This window comes from Limulus polyphemus, unplaced genomic scaffold (assembly GCF_000517525.1).
Source record: "Limulus polyphemus unplaced genomic scaffold, Limulus_polyphemus-2.1.2 Scaffold4931, whole genome shotgun sequence".
Classification (NCBI taxonomy): domain Eukaryota; kingdom Metazoa; phylum Arthropoda; class Merostomata; order Xiphosura; family Limulidae; genus Limulus; species Limulus polyphemus.
The window spans coordinates 41,082-55,706 of NW_013670541.1; the positions used below are offsets into that span (position 1 = coordinate 41,082).

Consider the following 14,625-nt stretch of genomic DNA (forward strand, 5'->3'; position numbering starts at 1 on the left):
GTAGTTGGTGGAGAATTTGAAAGCACCATTGTTACAAAAATTATGTTTTAATGGTAGTTGGTGGAGAATTTGAAAGCATCATTGTTACGAAAATTATGTTTTAATTGTAGTTGGTAGAGAATTTGAAAGCACCATTGTTACAAAAATTATGTTTTAATGGTAGTTGGTGGAGAATTTGAAAGCATCATTGTTAATTCATTTTCGACCTACTGAACACTATTGAATTACAAACATATGGTCTCCCTGTGTGACAGCGGTAAGACTTTGGATTTACAATGCTAAAATCAGGGGTTCGATTCCCCTCGGTGGACACAGCAGATAGCCCTATGTGGGTTTGCTGTAAGAAAAATAAAGAAACAATACAAGCATATGTATTTAGGAAACCATATAATGAAGTTTTTACACAGGAATGAGGAGAGTAAAATATCGAGTTACACATTCACTTATTTCTGCTTTATATCTGTTAAGAAGAACAGCATTAACGTATCTATCTCCTTGTATTATACCTAAACCGTATATGCAACTTAAACTGTTGTTAACTGATATCAATCACTTGCCCAGATTTCTTTAATAATATGTATATAAAGTATTAATGTTAAGCCTAATTACAGTACTCTGATGTGATCACTGAACCTTGTCCCTGGCTGCGAATTGTGTAATGTGCAAACACGCGGATAACTACTGGTTACAAGTTAGTATTCACAGTAGACTTAACCATTGTTACTTCCAACGTGTTAATGTTTTAAATTTGTAAACTTACAGACAATAAACACACATATATCTTTATATGTGATGAGTAATAACCCAACTTTTATTAACGCATCAAATTTCCTAGTTGATCATCTGTCTACGGCAGCAGATGTGCCGGTAAAAAAAAAGTACTTGTTAAAACACCTGCTTCTTAAAGACTCCATGAGTCCTATTGAGTCGAAATGCACACATTAACTAATGAATTTGTAAAAAAATAATTTGTTCATGTTAAGTGATGTATTTGATAAATTAATGGAATATCTGTGTCTTAGATATTATATCTCCATTTACGTGTCAAACATACAAATCTTATAAACTACAGGTACTAATTTTAAATGAAATTAAGATTAAAGGCATTTAGAGGAGACAGAAAATTTAATAGATTGTCAGATTCAGCTTATTCAATATTCAGTTAGTTTACTCACTAAGTCCTAGGTAATTACTGCTCGTTCACAAAATAACCACGAGAGAAAGAAAAAAATTAAAGTTTAAAAATTCATATCAAGTGATTAACGCTTATGGAAATTCTATATTTATTGAAAGTTTGAATTATCTATTATGATTACAGTAAGGTATAGTAATGAGTCTTATTGCAATGTAGTGTCACCCAAACTACGGTTTAACAGAATGAACAGATCACGCTTCGCTACCATAATATTTGAATACTTAACTTTGACCTTAGTGTCGTAAAAAGGAACTTAAGTGCGTACACTATATTTCATGGGTCAAACTTTGAAGGGTCGTTTTCTAGTTCCTTCAAAGTAGTTTAATGTTGAAAAAAGGATTGAGTGGAATAAAAACTAACCAGTACTCTTTTTTTTTATTTCTAGTAACTTCCTTTATAAAATAGGGTATTTTTAAACGTTTTCGACAGGTGTAAAATTTTTGGACAAGTACTTTCTCTTATTAAGAAACAAGTAATCTGTTCAGGTTTAAATGATATATATATATATATATATGTGTGTGTGTGTTTTTCCATGTGAGAATACCATAAAAGTTGACGATTGGGTCATATCCCAACGGCTTTTTAAACACATTTTTTTCTAAACTATTCATACTCCCCAGTGGCAAGTCTGAGGGCTTATGGCGCTAAAAGTCGGATTTCGATACCAATGGTGAGAACAGCACGAATAGTTCATTGTTTAAATTTGTGCTTAACAACAAACAAACAAAAAAAAACTTTATGCTCCCCAGTGGTTCCAGCGGCAAGTCCGAGGGCTCATGACGCTAAAAATCGGGTTTCGATATCCGTTGTGGGTAGAGTACTAATAGCCCACTGTGTAAATTTGTATTTAATAACAAACAAAACTATTCATCAAATTGCTTGTAGCTCCATGACTTTGTTGGTTATAGGGTCCCTTATAACACACGAGTCACACACACAAAATTAAAGAAACCCATCAATATTGCAATAAATCCACTAACTTACTGCCGTGGTTTTCTATGTATTTGATATATTAAATGAGCGAGTTAACCTAATTCGTGTGGTCAGTTCTTTAAACTGAGTGTAATAATAGACAAAACCATAAAATTACTCAGTATAATACAATATGGGGAACCCTCCGTTAACGAATGGTATCAAAACAAGTCGTTGCCAAGACACTCAGATAACTAAAGTGAAAAAAATAAATAAAATAGAACTATGAATTTGACAAGCAAGCTTGTTCTTTAGTAAAATGGGTTCCCATTTTGTTTGTTTGATTTTTTTGCTTAGATCTTAAAACTATGTGTTCTAGGGGTTGTTTATTAAATTTCACGCTAAGCTACGCTAGGGCTATCAGCGCTAGCGATCCCTAATTTTGAAGTGATATGCTAGAAGGAAGGCAGCTAGTCAACATCATCCACCACCACCAACTTTTAAACTATTATTTTACCAAAGAATAATAGGATTGGCCTTCACATTATAACCTCCCCAGTTTTTGAAAGGACAAGCATGTTCGGTGAAGGGTTTCGATCCCGCGATCCGTAGAATGCTAATCGAGCGCCCCTAACCACCAGGCTTGTGTTCAAGGGGAACATTTCACTAGAGACACAGTGGAAAGCATAAGTTTCCATCAAGATAGTTTGAACATTGTAAAGGGTGTTTCAAAACGTTATTATACTGCATAGCTAAGTGTATTTTATCGCAAACTGGCATTGCTTTTACTTACGTGTCAACGTGCAGAATATTTCTATATCAGTTAATATTGTCCAGAACAGAGAAAGCTTGTAGTAGCTTCATTTAGGGTTAAGCATGATATGCTGGTTGAGAATGACGAAAAGAATGTTGAACAATTTCTGCAACAGTTTTGGAAACACCCTGTAAAAGGTCCAAACTTTCCTGAATAAAACTTATAATATATGGGGATTTCTTTATAATCACCTTGTATTTTTAGTATAACTTAAAGCAGCTTTTGTAAGATTACGGATGATATGAATATTTTTAACTGTTTTATTACCCTGTTATACCAAATGGAACTGGATGTTTCTTGGTGATTTACGTGCATGATATTTCATTCTTTTTTCCCCCTTTGATATTGTAATTCAACGATAAACCTTTCATAAATACATGGGATTCGTTGCAGAAAAGCCAGTATAAAACTTTATTATTATAAAATATGTTTCATGGTTTAAGAAAAATTACGTTCAAAACAGTTTTCTTGTTATCAAGGTAATAAAAAAAGAACGTTCAAAAATGACGTCTACATTTTCTCAAGGATGTACTGTGTCCTTTAGCTCTATATGTGCCCCCCCCCAGTGGCTCAGCGGCAAGTCTGCAGGCTTACGACGCTAAAATTCGGGTTTCGATACCCACGATGGGCAGAGCACATATGACCCATTGTGTAGCTTTGCACTTAACAACAAAATAAACAAAGAAACTCTACGTGGTTGGATAAACATACTTGGATCCTGAGATTTATTTGCATACTGAATATATGGTGCTGCCCCTTCCAAACTTTAGCCAATGAGCTAAGTTATAAGATGTGGTGTGGGACAACCATAACAGTGAGTAGGCTTCACATAAGTTTTCGAAGACTAATAAATTATTTTCCAGTAACAGATTAAGTTTTACTTATTAACTTACTGCGACTTGTACCACGCCATCAACCTGATAAACAACTCTTAGAAGGCAATGACTGTTTAAGCATAATAATATGTTGGCAACAGTATTTGCTACAAGTAATGTTTTTCTACTAACCACAGGCTTTGTAAATCAGTCGCCCTTCGATTCACATGCAAACCTTCGCTTTTCAGGTTTCTTTGGACTAAAGCCGCTGGCTTGAGAAATTCGAGACTTTTGATTACTGAAATCTGACTGCTACATAGGTTTTGGTGAAGAAAAAGGAAGTGATTAGACCATTAATGACCTCGATCTATCCTGTTCAACAAGCATCTGTCTCAGAAGATGGATGACACACCTTGTTAGCCTATACTATGCTGGACTCTGAAGCCGCTAACGCTGGGGTTTCGTGATCAAGCCTTCAGTGATCTGTCGGAATTACCTGGTGGTTTCGTGTGGCGAAGTTTTTGTTCCGCCTCGGGAGATGGCGCTTTTTCTCTCTCTCTTTCTCTTTTTAACTTTTTTTTTGCGGATATGGATGTTGTCACGAATACACGTTAGGTCGTGGGGTAAAAATGATCTTCTTTATCAAATGACATCAAAATTGACCTCAACTTTATTGCATGCTATCTAATATGATATAAAGTAGCCTAAGGCGTTCACGAAATATTTTGTGCGAGAAACTTAAATTAATTTTCCATGCCAGCTACGCCGGTAAGCCGAATTATATCATAACGATTTCATTCGTGTAATTAGATATTTGACAGATGAAAATTTATGTGACATTTATATAGTTCCACAAATCATTCTTTGCTTCCCAAGAAGGAAAAAAAAAGATAAAAAGTCGGCAAGCAAATAAATTAAGAGGTTTAAAAAATAATTTTCAAATTCAAACACAACAGAGAAGATTAGGCATATAACTAAATTCTGGATCTTAACAAATAATACTTCATTCAAAGAAAAGGGAGCTAAATATCCACCAGTTGTCATATATGATAGGTAAGACATTTTTTTAAGTGTTTAGTTGACCTTTTAAACGTAAATATTTTCGCATACGCGTCATCTTTTAACACAGTGTTAACAGTCTTAGGAAGATATGAACACGATTTCTAAAGTATTTTAGCGCATAATAGACTATCCGTGCTCTGCCCACCGCGGGTATCGAAACCCGATTTTTAGCGTTATAGGCCCTCAGACTTATCCCTGAGCCACCTGGGGAGTGTAATTAGTGCAGTACTGGATGAAACGTAAAATAATGTTTGATGCTACACAAAGTGTAACGTAAAGTGTGATTTTGTTTTGAAAAACCTGTAATAATTATTAGTCAGGTGAAAAGGTGTCCTAGTGTCGAAGGATAAGATTAAGTAAAACGTTACTGGAAACAGTGTGCAAGACCTTTACAGCCATAAAATTTAGCACAAACCTCAAGTTATTTTTTATGTTTTTACTTTTGCACCAGTTGATCAGTCACGACAGTTAAAAAGTACGAGTCTTAACATTTTTTCTTACAAGTATAAAGAGACGCTTTTATAGGCCAACAGTGTGTGTCGGTATATTTGTATATAAGTTTCAGATTAATCTAATAGTCTGGTTCTGTGTTTCTCAGACTTGCAAGCAATGGAGCAAGTCCCGGATTATCAGAACTTCCTTTCCTTACGCAACGTCGGGGAGTTTCAAATGGGCAAATGGATCCTGGATTTCATCATCCGTATCGTCTCAGCCCAGCCTATATGGAGCAGTTGTACTCCTCTTTTCATTCCAACCCATCCATGTCAGTTAGAGGCTTCAGCCCCATGGATACTCAAGGTTTGTTGACCACATATCCTACTACTGTATATAATAAAGCTAAATTGTAGCAGCAAAACTAAGAGTGAAGGGATATTTCTGTTAAAAATTGTAATTTTATCACTGAAGTTGTAGAAATTGAAAATAACATAAATGGAACAGGAAAGAATAGAAGTTATGCGTTCCATATTGCATAATGTGTGAATTTTGTATTTTTTCTATATTGCATAATGTGTGAATTTTGTATTTTTTTTAATATCGCAAATAAAAAATACAAATGATGCAGCACTTAAACTATCACCATGGCATTATTGTATTACACAAGCACTTCACATTGTATTTTTGTTGGCTGTTTTCTCTATCTACATATTTAGTGCTAAAAATATTTTCAAAGTCTGTTCAAGAATACCAAAATTCTAGAAGTACTAACTCAGAAATGTACAAAACAGATTATTATGTGAACATTAAGAATAATTTTTATGTTTTACATATTTATCAACTTGTGAGTGTTTTCAATATTCCTGCCTTTTTTTAGTTTTATTATTTATTATTCATTCTGTCCTTTAGAATCCATTTTTATGGAGAGGAGTGTTCCTTTTTTGTTTGTTTTTGTAATTTCATGCAAACCTACTCAAGAGCTGTATATATATATCTGCATTAGCTGTTCATAATTTATAAGTGATAGATGAGAGGGAAGGTAGCTAACTATTCAATGCCACCCACCCCAAGCTCTTGGGTTTCTCTTTTACCAACCACAAATTGGATTGACCATTACATTATAATGTCCCTACAGCTGAAAGGGTGAGCATATTCATGATAGGATTCGAACTTGCGAGTCAAACACCCTAATCACCAGGCCATACCAGGCCTGTCCCTTTTTTGTAACTGGAAAATTTCTATATTAAGCGAATTCATTATAAGATAAACAGAAAATCAAGCCTAGTGTTTTACTTAAGGTAATGTAACTTTATAACTTGAACAAAGTAATTTCATTGTCATAAAAATTCTACAGTTTCTGTTAACATGTTTTCAAATGACATTGTATTTCATAAACTTCATGAAAGTTAACTAATCTTTTCAGTGTGTTGATAAATTTATTACCATTGATTTTTAAAGTTGGTTGAAGTGATAAAAAAAATCAACATTTCGTCCTTGATGTTGCTTTCACATACTACATAAGTCCTGCAAGAGAATCTACCAATCAGTATTGGTTTACTACTCATTTTTCTTGTCTGTTGAGTTGCCTCACAAAGAGTCATTCAAGAGATCTGATCATTCATCCTTTCCAAGAAGGAAAAGCAGATAATGTTTGGGATTAATCTCCTTAAGTGATGGATTTATTAAACTTCTAGTGAAAAAGATCTTATCTAGTTTGTACACTCAGTTGTAGAATGATTTATGTAAAGAGCTAATGGATCTGTTGACCATGAAATATATTGTATGGAGCTGGATACCGACCCTGTAATAATATATCTCTAGTCAGGGGAGTAACTATAACTTGTGGTGCAAAAACAACATTTCTGCTATTGGATACAGGATTATTTCCGAATGACAACAAAGAAGGTACTAAGAGAAATGAATCTCTTTTTTAAACTGAATGAGTTTTTTGTCTAGCTTTCAATGTGTGTATACTCCATAGAAGAATATGTGTGTTATCCAACTGTGTAAAATATTTTAAAAATGCAACAGCATCTTGTTGACTTGATGATGGTTACCTCTTACCATATGTTTTTCAGATGAAGTCAGATATGAAATGTATATCATCCAACTGTGGAAGATGTTTTTAAAATACAGCCATGTACTGCAATGAATGCAGCAATTGATTTTGTAAAAGTTTTCTATTCACTTATAGAACACGACACTTGCATTATTGTAAATCGTAATTACTTTTTCATTTGTAAGAACTTCAAATTCACTGAAAGAAACAACAAATTTTACCATTTATATTTGTAGAAACAACTGATTATTTAAATATTATTAAGTACTATTTCTTTGTGTTAAGATGTTTTGATGGTTCAGAGATTTGTCCAGTTAGATTGCTTAGGTACTGTTTCTATTTGTATGAATCTTCTGTTGGTCAAGAAAACTGACCATTTAAATTGCTTATGATCTGCTTGATCAAAAGTGACTAAATTTTGATACAAATACGTATTTCTTTATTTTTCAGTTACATTAATTTCTGTACTGGTAAAAAAAAATATTAGTAGTTTTTAATCATTATGTATATTTAAATACAAAAGGCTTATTCCTAACTACCTAGAAATGTTTTCAGCTTTGTCTTAAAAAGGCTGTTGAGCTGTTTTTGGTTGAGGGTGCTCATTGTTGTATCACCAAATGTGAACTTTTTTTTTTCTCTCTCTATTTTTTTAATGAACCTTTTCATTTTGCAGGCTATGTAATTGTGTTTATGTGGTGATGGGCTTCAGTACTAATTTTAGACTTTTCTATAGTACTCTTAAGAAAAACAGTTAAAGCTGAATCTCTGTATTAAGAAATCAGAGTGTTAAGACTCTTGAGATATTGGTATGGTAAGTCCTTGCAAGTATATATATATATGTAAAATGTAAGTATTACTTTTAATTTAAAACAATTAAAATTTTTTTTGCTTCCATAGTGTACTGCTGTATAATATTAACCACAACATGATTATGTTACCTGATATATTCAATTTGACAGGTGGAATTTTCAAAATTTACAACTTATGTGATTTTGAATGGTTTACAACTAAGCCGTATTAAAATTGTTGATCATGTTTTGAAAACCTGCAGGTCTAACAATGCACCCGGACTACCTCCACCAAGTGGCAGCACTCAGCCAACGGGGATTGGTTGGGGATTTCCATCCTATTCCACCTAGCTCAGCTGCAAGTGCAGACCTAGGCTTTTCTGTAGATGGTAAGTTTAAACATAGCTTTGTTTTATTTATATCATTATATTAGTAATGGTGGACGTAGCTTTATTTATTTATTTTAATAATAAAAGTCATATACATCTAGCAGTTGAGTTTTTGTTATGGTTTTACACATTTTCAAGATGAATAGTAAATAATATTTTAGAGTGAAAATACTACACATCTTACTCTTCTATAGTGTGTATAACTTGTAAACATTTTCTATGTTCTAATATTTTCGAGATCACATGCTAGATTCAGCCTGAGAGTCAGATCATGAAAACTATCTATTGTTTCTTGGGATATTTGTATTGTGCTCTATTGTAACTTGTGTATAGAGTTTTGCTTTACTACTGCCATATGGAGCAGAGGTATTTCTGGGTTCTTGTAATCTTGTTTTTTGATTGGGTGGATACAGAGAAAAGTAGAACTGTAAATACAAGTTTAGCATTTTCAGACAGATTTGTTTCTGTCCTGAAGGAGTTCAAGATCTGCTGTTGGAGTTTCTTCCATGTTTTAACCTTTAAATACAGTTTATTTTACTTTTCATCTAAGTGTTTCCCAATGTAGTAGTTCTTTACACCTGTACAGGTAGTTGTTCTTCTGTTTTCCTATTTCAACATCATAGTGAGACTTGTCTCTTTCGCTCCACCACTATAAATTGCTACACCCATACTTACATGTAATAGGTCTTTGAATCTCTAACTGTTGAAGAGACCAGGTAACTGTGTGCTAGGTTTATGTTTTGTAAAAATTAATCATCCTTGCACTCTGTTTTGTATCATAGCTATAATTCCTGCACACTTTGTAATGGAATTGTGAAAGAGGTCAATAACTAATGTTATCACCTAGTAACAGTTATATAGCATGTTATGTATCCAGGAAAATATTTCATCTATAACTGTAATCCAAAAGTCATAATATTTGTATCATAAGTTTGACTTAAATTTGTTGAATTTATAATATAAAATTGAATATGTATATTATATTAAAACTATTTTTTTCTACTTATACAGAGAGAACAAAAATTTAAATTTGGTATCCTTCTAATTCAAGAAATTTAGATTTATCTGATTTATTTTGTCTTTACAATTATGACAGATAAATAATCCCATGAGGACTCATACATTAGATCTGTCTATGAACTGTCAATGATATGAGTTTAACATGTTAACTGCTGTGATGCTTGGCATCACTTATGGCAAGTTGTGATAAGTGTTTTAGTGCAATATCATTGTGTTTTCAATTTAAACAATAACAGTCATAACAAATCAATGCACATGTGCATCGTAAGCACACATGAATGAATGCTAAACACTCACATGTGCATCCTCAGGAGTGAAAGCATTAAACTGTGGACTCAGATTTGCATCAAATATCAAAAACAGCTTGCTTCTACTTGTTTACTAAAAACTGCCTGCATACCTTATTACTGTGTTATAAACCAGGTGATCTGGTTCTGATATGTTTTAAGTAACCTTCATATTATCACCTGAAAGTAAAGATAGATTGGTAATCTCCTACCTCTTTGTTGCTCTGTTTTCTTCAGGTTCTCGTCTGACTAGTCCCAGACCAGGGTTTCGACATGGAAGGAAGCGAGCTATGTCCAGCTCACCCTATTCGGACTCTTTTGATATCAGTTCTATGATTAGATTTTCTCCAAATTCCTTGATGTCTTTCATGAATGGATCTCGAAGCTCTAGTGCCAGTGGATCATATGGCCATCTTTCTGCTGGTATGTAATATTTTTTTTATAAAATCTGAATATGTGGTATTTAATTTTTTTGTAAAAAATTAGAAATAGTATCCCTAAACACTTCTAAGCTCTTTTATGTTTGTTTTTAGTCTTCTGTGGTAGTAAATGTTTTTATGTATTGTTATAACGAATTGATAATCAAAATTTGAAGTTACTCATTTGTATTATAAGATATATAAGTATGATTTTGACATAGGATTGAAATACATTTTGTGATTTTCTTTTTAAAATTCTTTGAAGCAACTTAATATACTTATATTTTTTATATTTTGTTTTTGTGCACATCAGGATAAATTGTCAAGGTAAGAAGTATGATCTCTTGTATCTTTGTACGATGTAACAATTACAGTGCTAACTATATACAGGATGTATTTATGAAAGAACAGTTCAGTCAGTACTTGTTTTCCTTCAAAACATAAACATTGGTTATAGTTGTTAGCTAAAAGCATCATGCATTGTTCAGTCTTTGTCTCATATTCAAAAATAAATTTGTGTATGGCAATTTTTTTAAGTAATGCCTTTTTATATACAAGCAAATAGGATATCAAACAACTTAATTCACCCTTGATAAAGAGTGGTCTGTCCTTGAAAATTATATAACCTAGGGGTTTTGCATTGTTCTTCTTAATTAAACTTGTCTTGGTAAGAAGTAATCTACTAGAACCAAGACTCGACACAAAGACCTATGGCTGACACTAATATAGATATATAAGCAGACAGCTCTCTACCTTGTTCATTGTATGCCCTTTCAGTAATTCCTAAGGACATCCTCATCCATAATCTTGTATTGTACAACTTAATAATCATATACCTCGCTTATTTCTGTATCAAAGATATTATTGTTCATGCACCAAATTGTAACTAGGTGAGGGTCATCCTACCCTGACCAAGACTTGAAACCTGTGGCTTCCTGTAGTGTTTTGAAACCAGGCATTACTTTCTGAGCTATTACTTTCCACTCAACTCATTACAATGTGTTATCACTATAACATTTTTCACTATGACTTATACTTGTATGAAAGTTACCTTTATAGAATATTCAATTCATGCTTTACTTTCAAATTGAAATTTAAAAACGAAAATAAAGGCATCTAAATTGTTTTTCATTAAATAAGTAATCTTTATAATTCAATTAGGAACACTCAGTCCAGCTATGGGTGTCTCTTCTCCCACTGTTCCTCCACATCTACAGCAACTCCACCAGCTGATGTGCCAGGGGGGGTTAGGTTCTTCTGTTCTTTTTCCACCCAACTCAGGATTTCCACAGCAGTCGTTACTAACTGGTCATGGCCTTGTAGCTTCAGGTGGTACTTTTGGAAGCATGAAGCTTGACTCAGGCGTGAGTGTTACTTAAGTACTTAAGACCAGAATTATCTTCTGTTAACAAGAGAGTATTGTTTCTAGTTATTTGAATGTTTCTCTAATTAGAATTACTTTGTTTTGATTGAATAACCTTGTGCTCTACTGCACTGTTAACTTATTTTACAAGATAATTATTTAGCTTGCTCAAACATGACTAAGTTACTTTCTTTACTAATGTTGACACCATTTTGGAGGTTACAATTAAATTCATTATGTTTAGAAATTTTATTATTGGTTATGCATCACTTTTAGCTGTTCTAATTGTTTTTACAGCTTTTAAATAATTTGTATAGTAATAGGATATTTCATTTGGTGTCTCAGTGGGAAACAGTTTTATTATAAAAGTGTTATTCACAGTTTATGAAAATGTTTATTGTTAGATTATTAAAATACTTATGTTTGCAACAGCTGGATGTGGGAAATCGAGAAATGGCCAGTAATGTGGTGAGCAGCACAGTTGATGCAGAAGAAAGTCGAAGAAACAAGATTAAAAAAGAATCAATGAGCAGCACAGCTGGTGAACCATGTGGAGCAGACGATGATCGTGATGCTGCTGCTGATCTCAAAGATGAACCTGGAGATTTTGTGGAAACAAACTGTCATTGGAAAGATTGTGGAAAAGAGTTTGGCACCCAGAATGAGCTTGTTAAGGTATCTTTAGGTGTTAAACTTCAAAGTTGTCATACTAAAAACTTGATAATTAAAGTTACATTGTGTTTATATGTGAATTGTTAAAGTTGCATTCAAATCAGAACTTGCACAACTATGTTAACAATTGTAATTGTATTTAAACTTTAATATTTTTTAATTATAGGCATTGATATTTAAAATGTCTCTGACAAAGTATTAGTTGGTTATTGAAGTACTCTATTAATGGTGAATGTGTCAAAATTAGCTACTCTAGATTTCTTTACACTATCAATTAGTTTAATAATTTAATATAAAATGCTTGAAAATAACTAGCTATTCAAATGGTAACATAATATAAAAATCAGATTTTTGAAGTTTAGTATAATTATTTTTTAAAGAGGCTTAAAGATGTGCATAAAGTCAGATTTTGTCACATTTTTATTTAGTAAATAATTTAGCAGCCCATTTTATCTTATCGATGAACTTGTACTTTTTTGCAGCATATAAATAATGACCACATCCATGGGAACAAGAAAACTTTTGTTTGTCGATGGGAAGACTGCTCTAGAGAAGAAAAGCCTTTTAAAGCACAGTATATGCTAGTTGTTCACATGAGACGACACACTGGAGAAAAGCCTCATAAGTGCACAGTAAGTTTTTTTAAGGGTGGAAAATTAAATGTAAGGAGGTTTAAATCTTAATATGAGAGTATTAGCAGAGGAAGTTATGCAAATGAAAAATAATGTTTTTACCAATCTTAAAATGAAGGTACAAGTATAGGAAATTGTGATAGTGAGAAGTAATTTTTTAACCATCCTTAATATGAGAATACTAATAAACAAAGCTATGAAAGTGCAAGTATTTCTAAAGAAAATTAGGAAAGTGGGTAGGAAGATTTACGATGATTAATATATGAGTATTGAAAAGCAAAGGAAATTAGAGTAAGGATAACTATTAAGACTAAGAAGATGGCTTCATTGTGGCCATTAGGGGTGTTAGAAAAAGATTCTATGAAACTACAAGAGACTTTTATTTATTGCTGTGCTGTACTTTTTTTTTCTAGTTCAGATTGGTGAACAAAAAAATAAATTATCAAGCTGAAACATCTGAATCTTGCAGGAATAACAAAAAAAGATAAATGTTTTATTGAAATGTTTGCAAAATTAAGCTTTAAATTCATTTTTTTCTTTATTTAAGCAGTCATAAATATATAAATAACTCAAAATTATTAGGATACTGAAAAAAGTGCAACAGTATAAATTGGAATCTTTAGTGTGTAAAGATTAATGATAAAAAACAAGAAAGTTTTAAACTTTACTGCAGGGATGTAAGGGAGGGAAGTGGTCTTTTACAAAAAAAAGGATCTGGACCTTTTTTATATGCAACTAATGAAATTCAAGTGTTTATAAAAAAAACAACAGAATATTAGGGTAGTCATTTGACCCCCTCTAGCTATGTTCTTGTACTATAACCTCTAATGTAAGGAATACTGAAAAAACAAGAATGTTTTAAACTTTTCCCTTCAGTTTGAAGGTTGCAGTAAAGCATACTCACGTCTGGAGAACTTAAAAACCCATCTGAGGTCTCACACGGGGGAAAAACCATATACATGCGAGTTCCCAGGTTGTACTAAGGCATTTAGTAATGCATCTGATCGAGCCAAACACCAAAATAGGACCCATTCAAATGAGGTGAGAAATGCAGCCTTAAATTAGTAAAAGTGTGTTTTTAGATAGAATTATGATTTTTACTCTCTGATCTATAGTGGAGAAAGTTCCTTGTCTAAATAGAATGAACTTACATAGAACTTACTCCATTAAATCTATGTTCTTCAAATATGTTTCATGTTTTGAATTACAAAAACATAATTTTTGTAAGGATGAATGATACACTGTGAAGGTATTAAGTGAAATAATGTTACTTATTAATATTATGGACTTAAAAATTACAATAGGATGCATCATTAAAATTCAAACAAAGTTGTAATTAGTATAGCAGAAACAAAAATTATCTTATCAACTTATTTTAAAATTAAATCCCACTTTTATTGGTTTTATTTTATGATACAAATACTTAAGTTAAAGCATAGTTTCATATTTCCTTCTGTTTCTCAAAAATATTTGCTGTTTTTGTCACTGTGTAAGTCCTTGAAGACATAATTATGTTATTCAAAAATCCAAACCTTATTCCAAGCAAGCTAAACTCTATACATGCTTTCAAAAACTAAAATAAAATGGAGTATTAAAAAAGAATATATCTGTATACGTATTGGGAGTTTGTAAAATTTTCTTAAATAATTGTTTGTATTTGAATTTCGTGCAAAGCTACACGAAAGCTATCTGTGCTAGCCATCCCTAATTTAGCAGTGTAAGACTAGAGGGAAGGCAGCTAGTCATCACCACCCACCGCCAAC

General features: G+C 32.5%; 1 protein-coding gene across 1 annotated transcript in view; it reads left to right on the forward strand.

The window, feature by feature from the left end:
• The window catches only part of LOC106471876 (transcriptional activator cubitus interruptus-like), a 50,703-nt gene that overhangs the window by 25,808 nt on the left and 10,270 nt on the right, over positions 1–14,625 (forward strand). Inside the window, 7 exon segments of the mRNA XM_022400493.1 lie at positions 5,397–5,596; positions 8,344–8,469; positions 10,014–10,199; positions 11,357–11,559; positions 11,991–12,233; positions 12,713–12,862; positions 13,739–13,903. Of these exon segments, the coding sequence (XP_022256201.1) occupies positions 5,397–5,596; positions 8,344–8,469; positions 10,014–10,199; positions 11,357–11,559; positions 11,991–12,233; positions 12,713–12,862; positions 13,739–13,903 (1,273 nt within the window).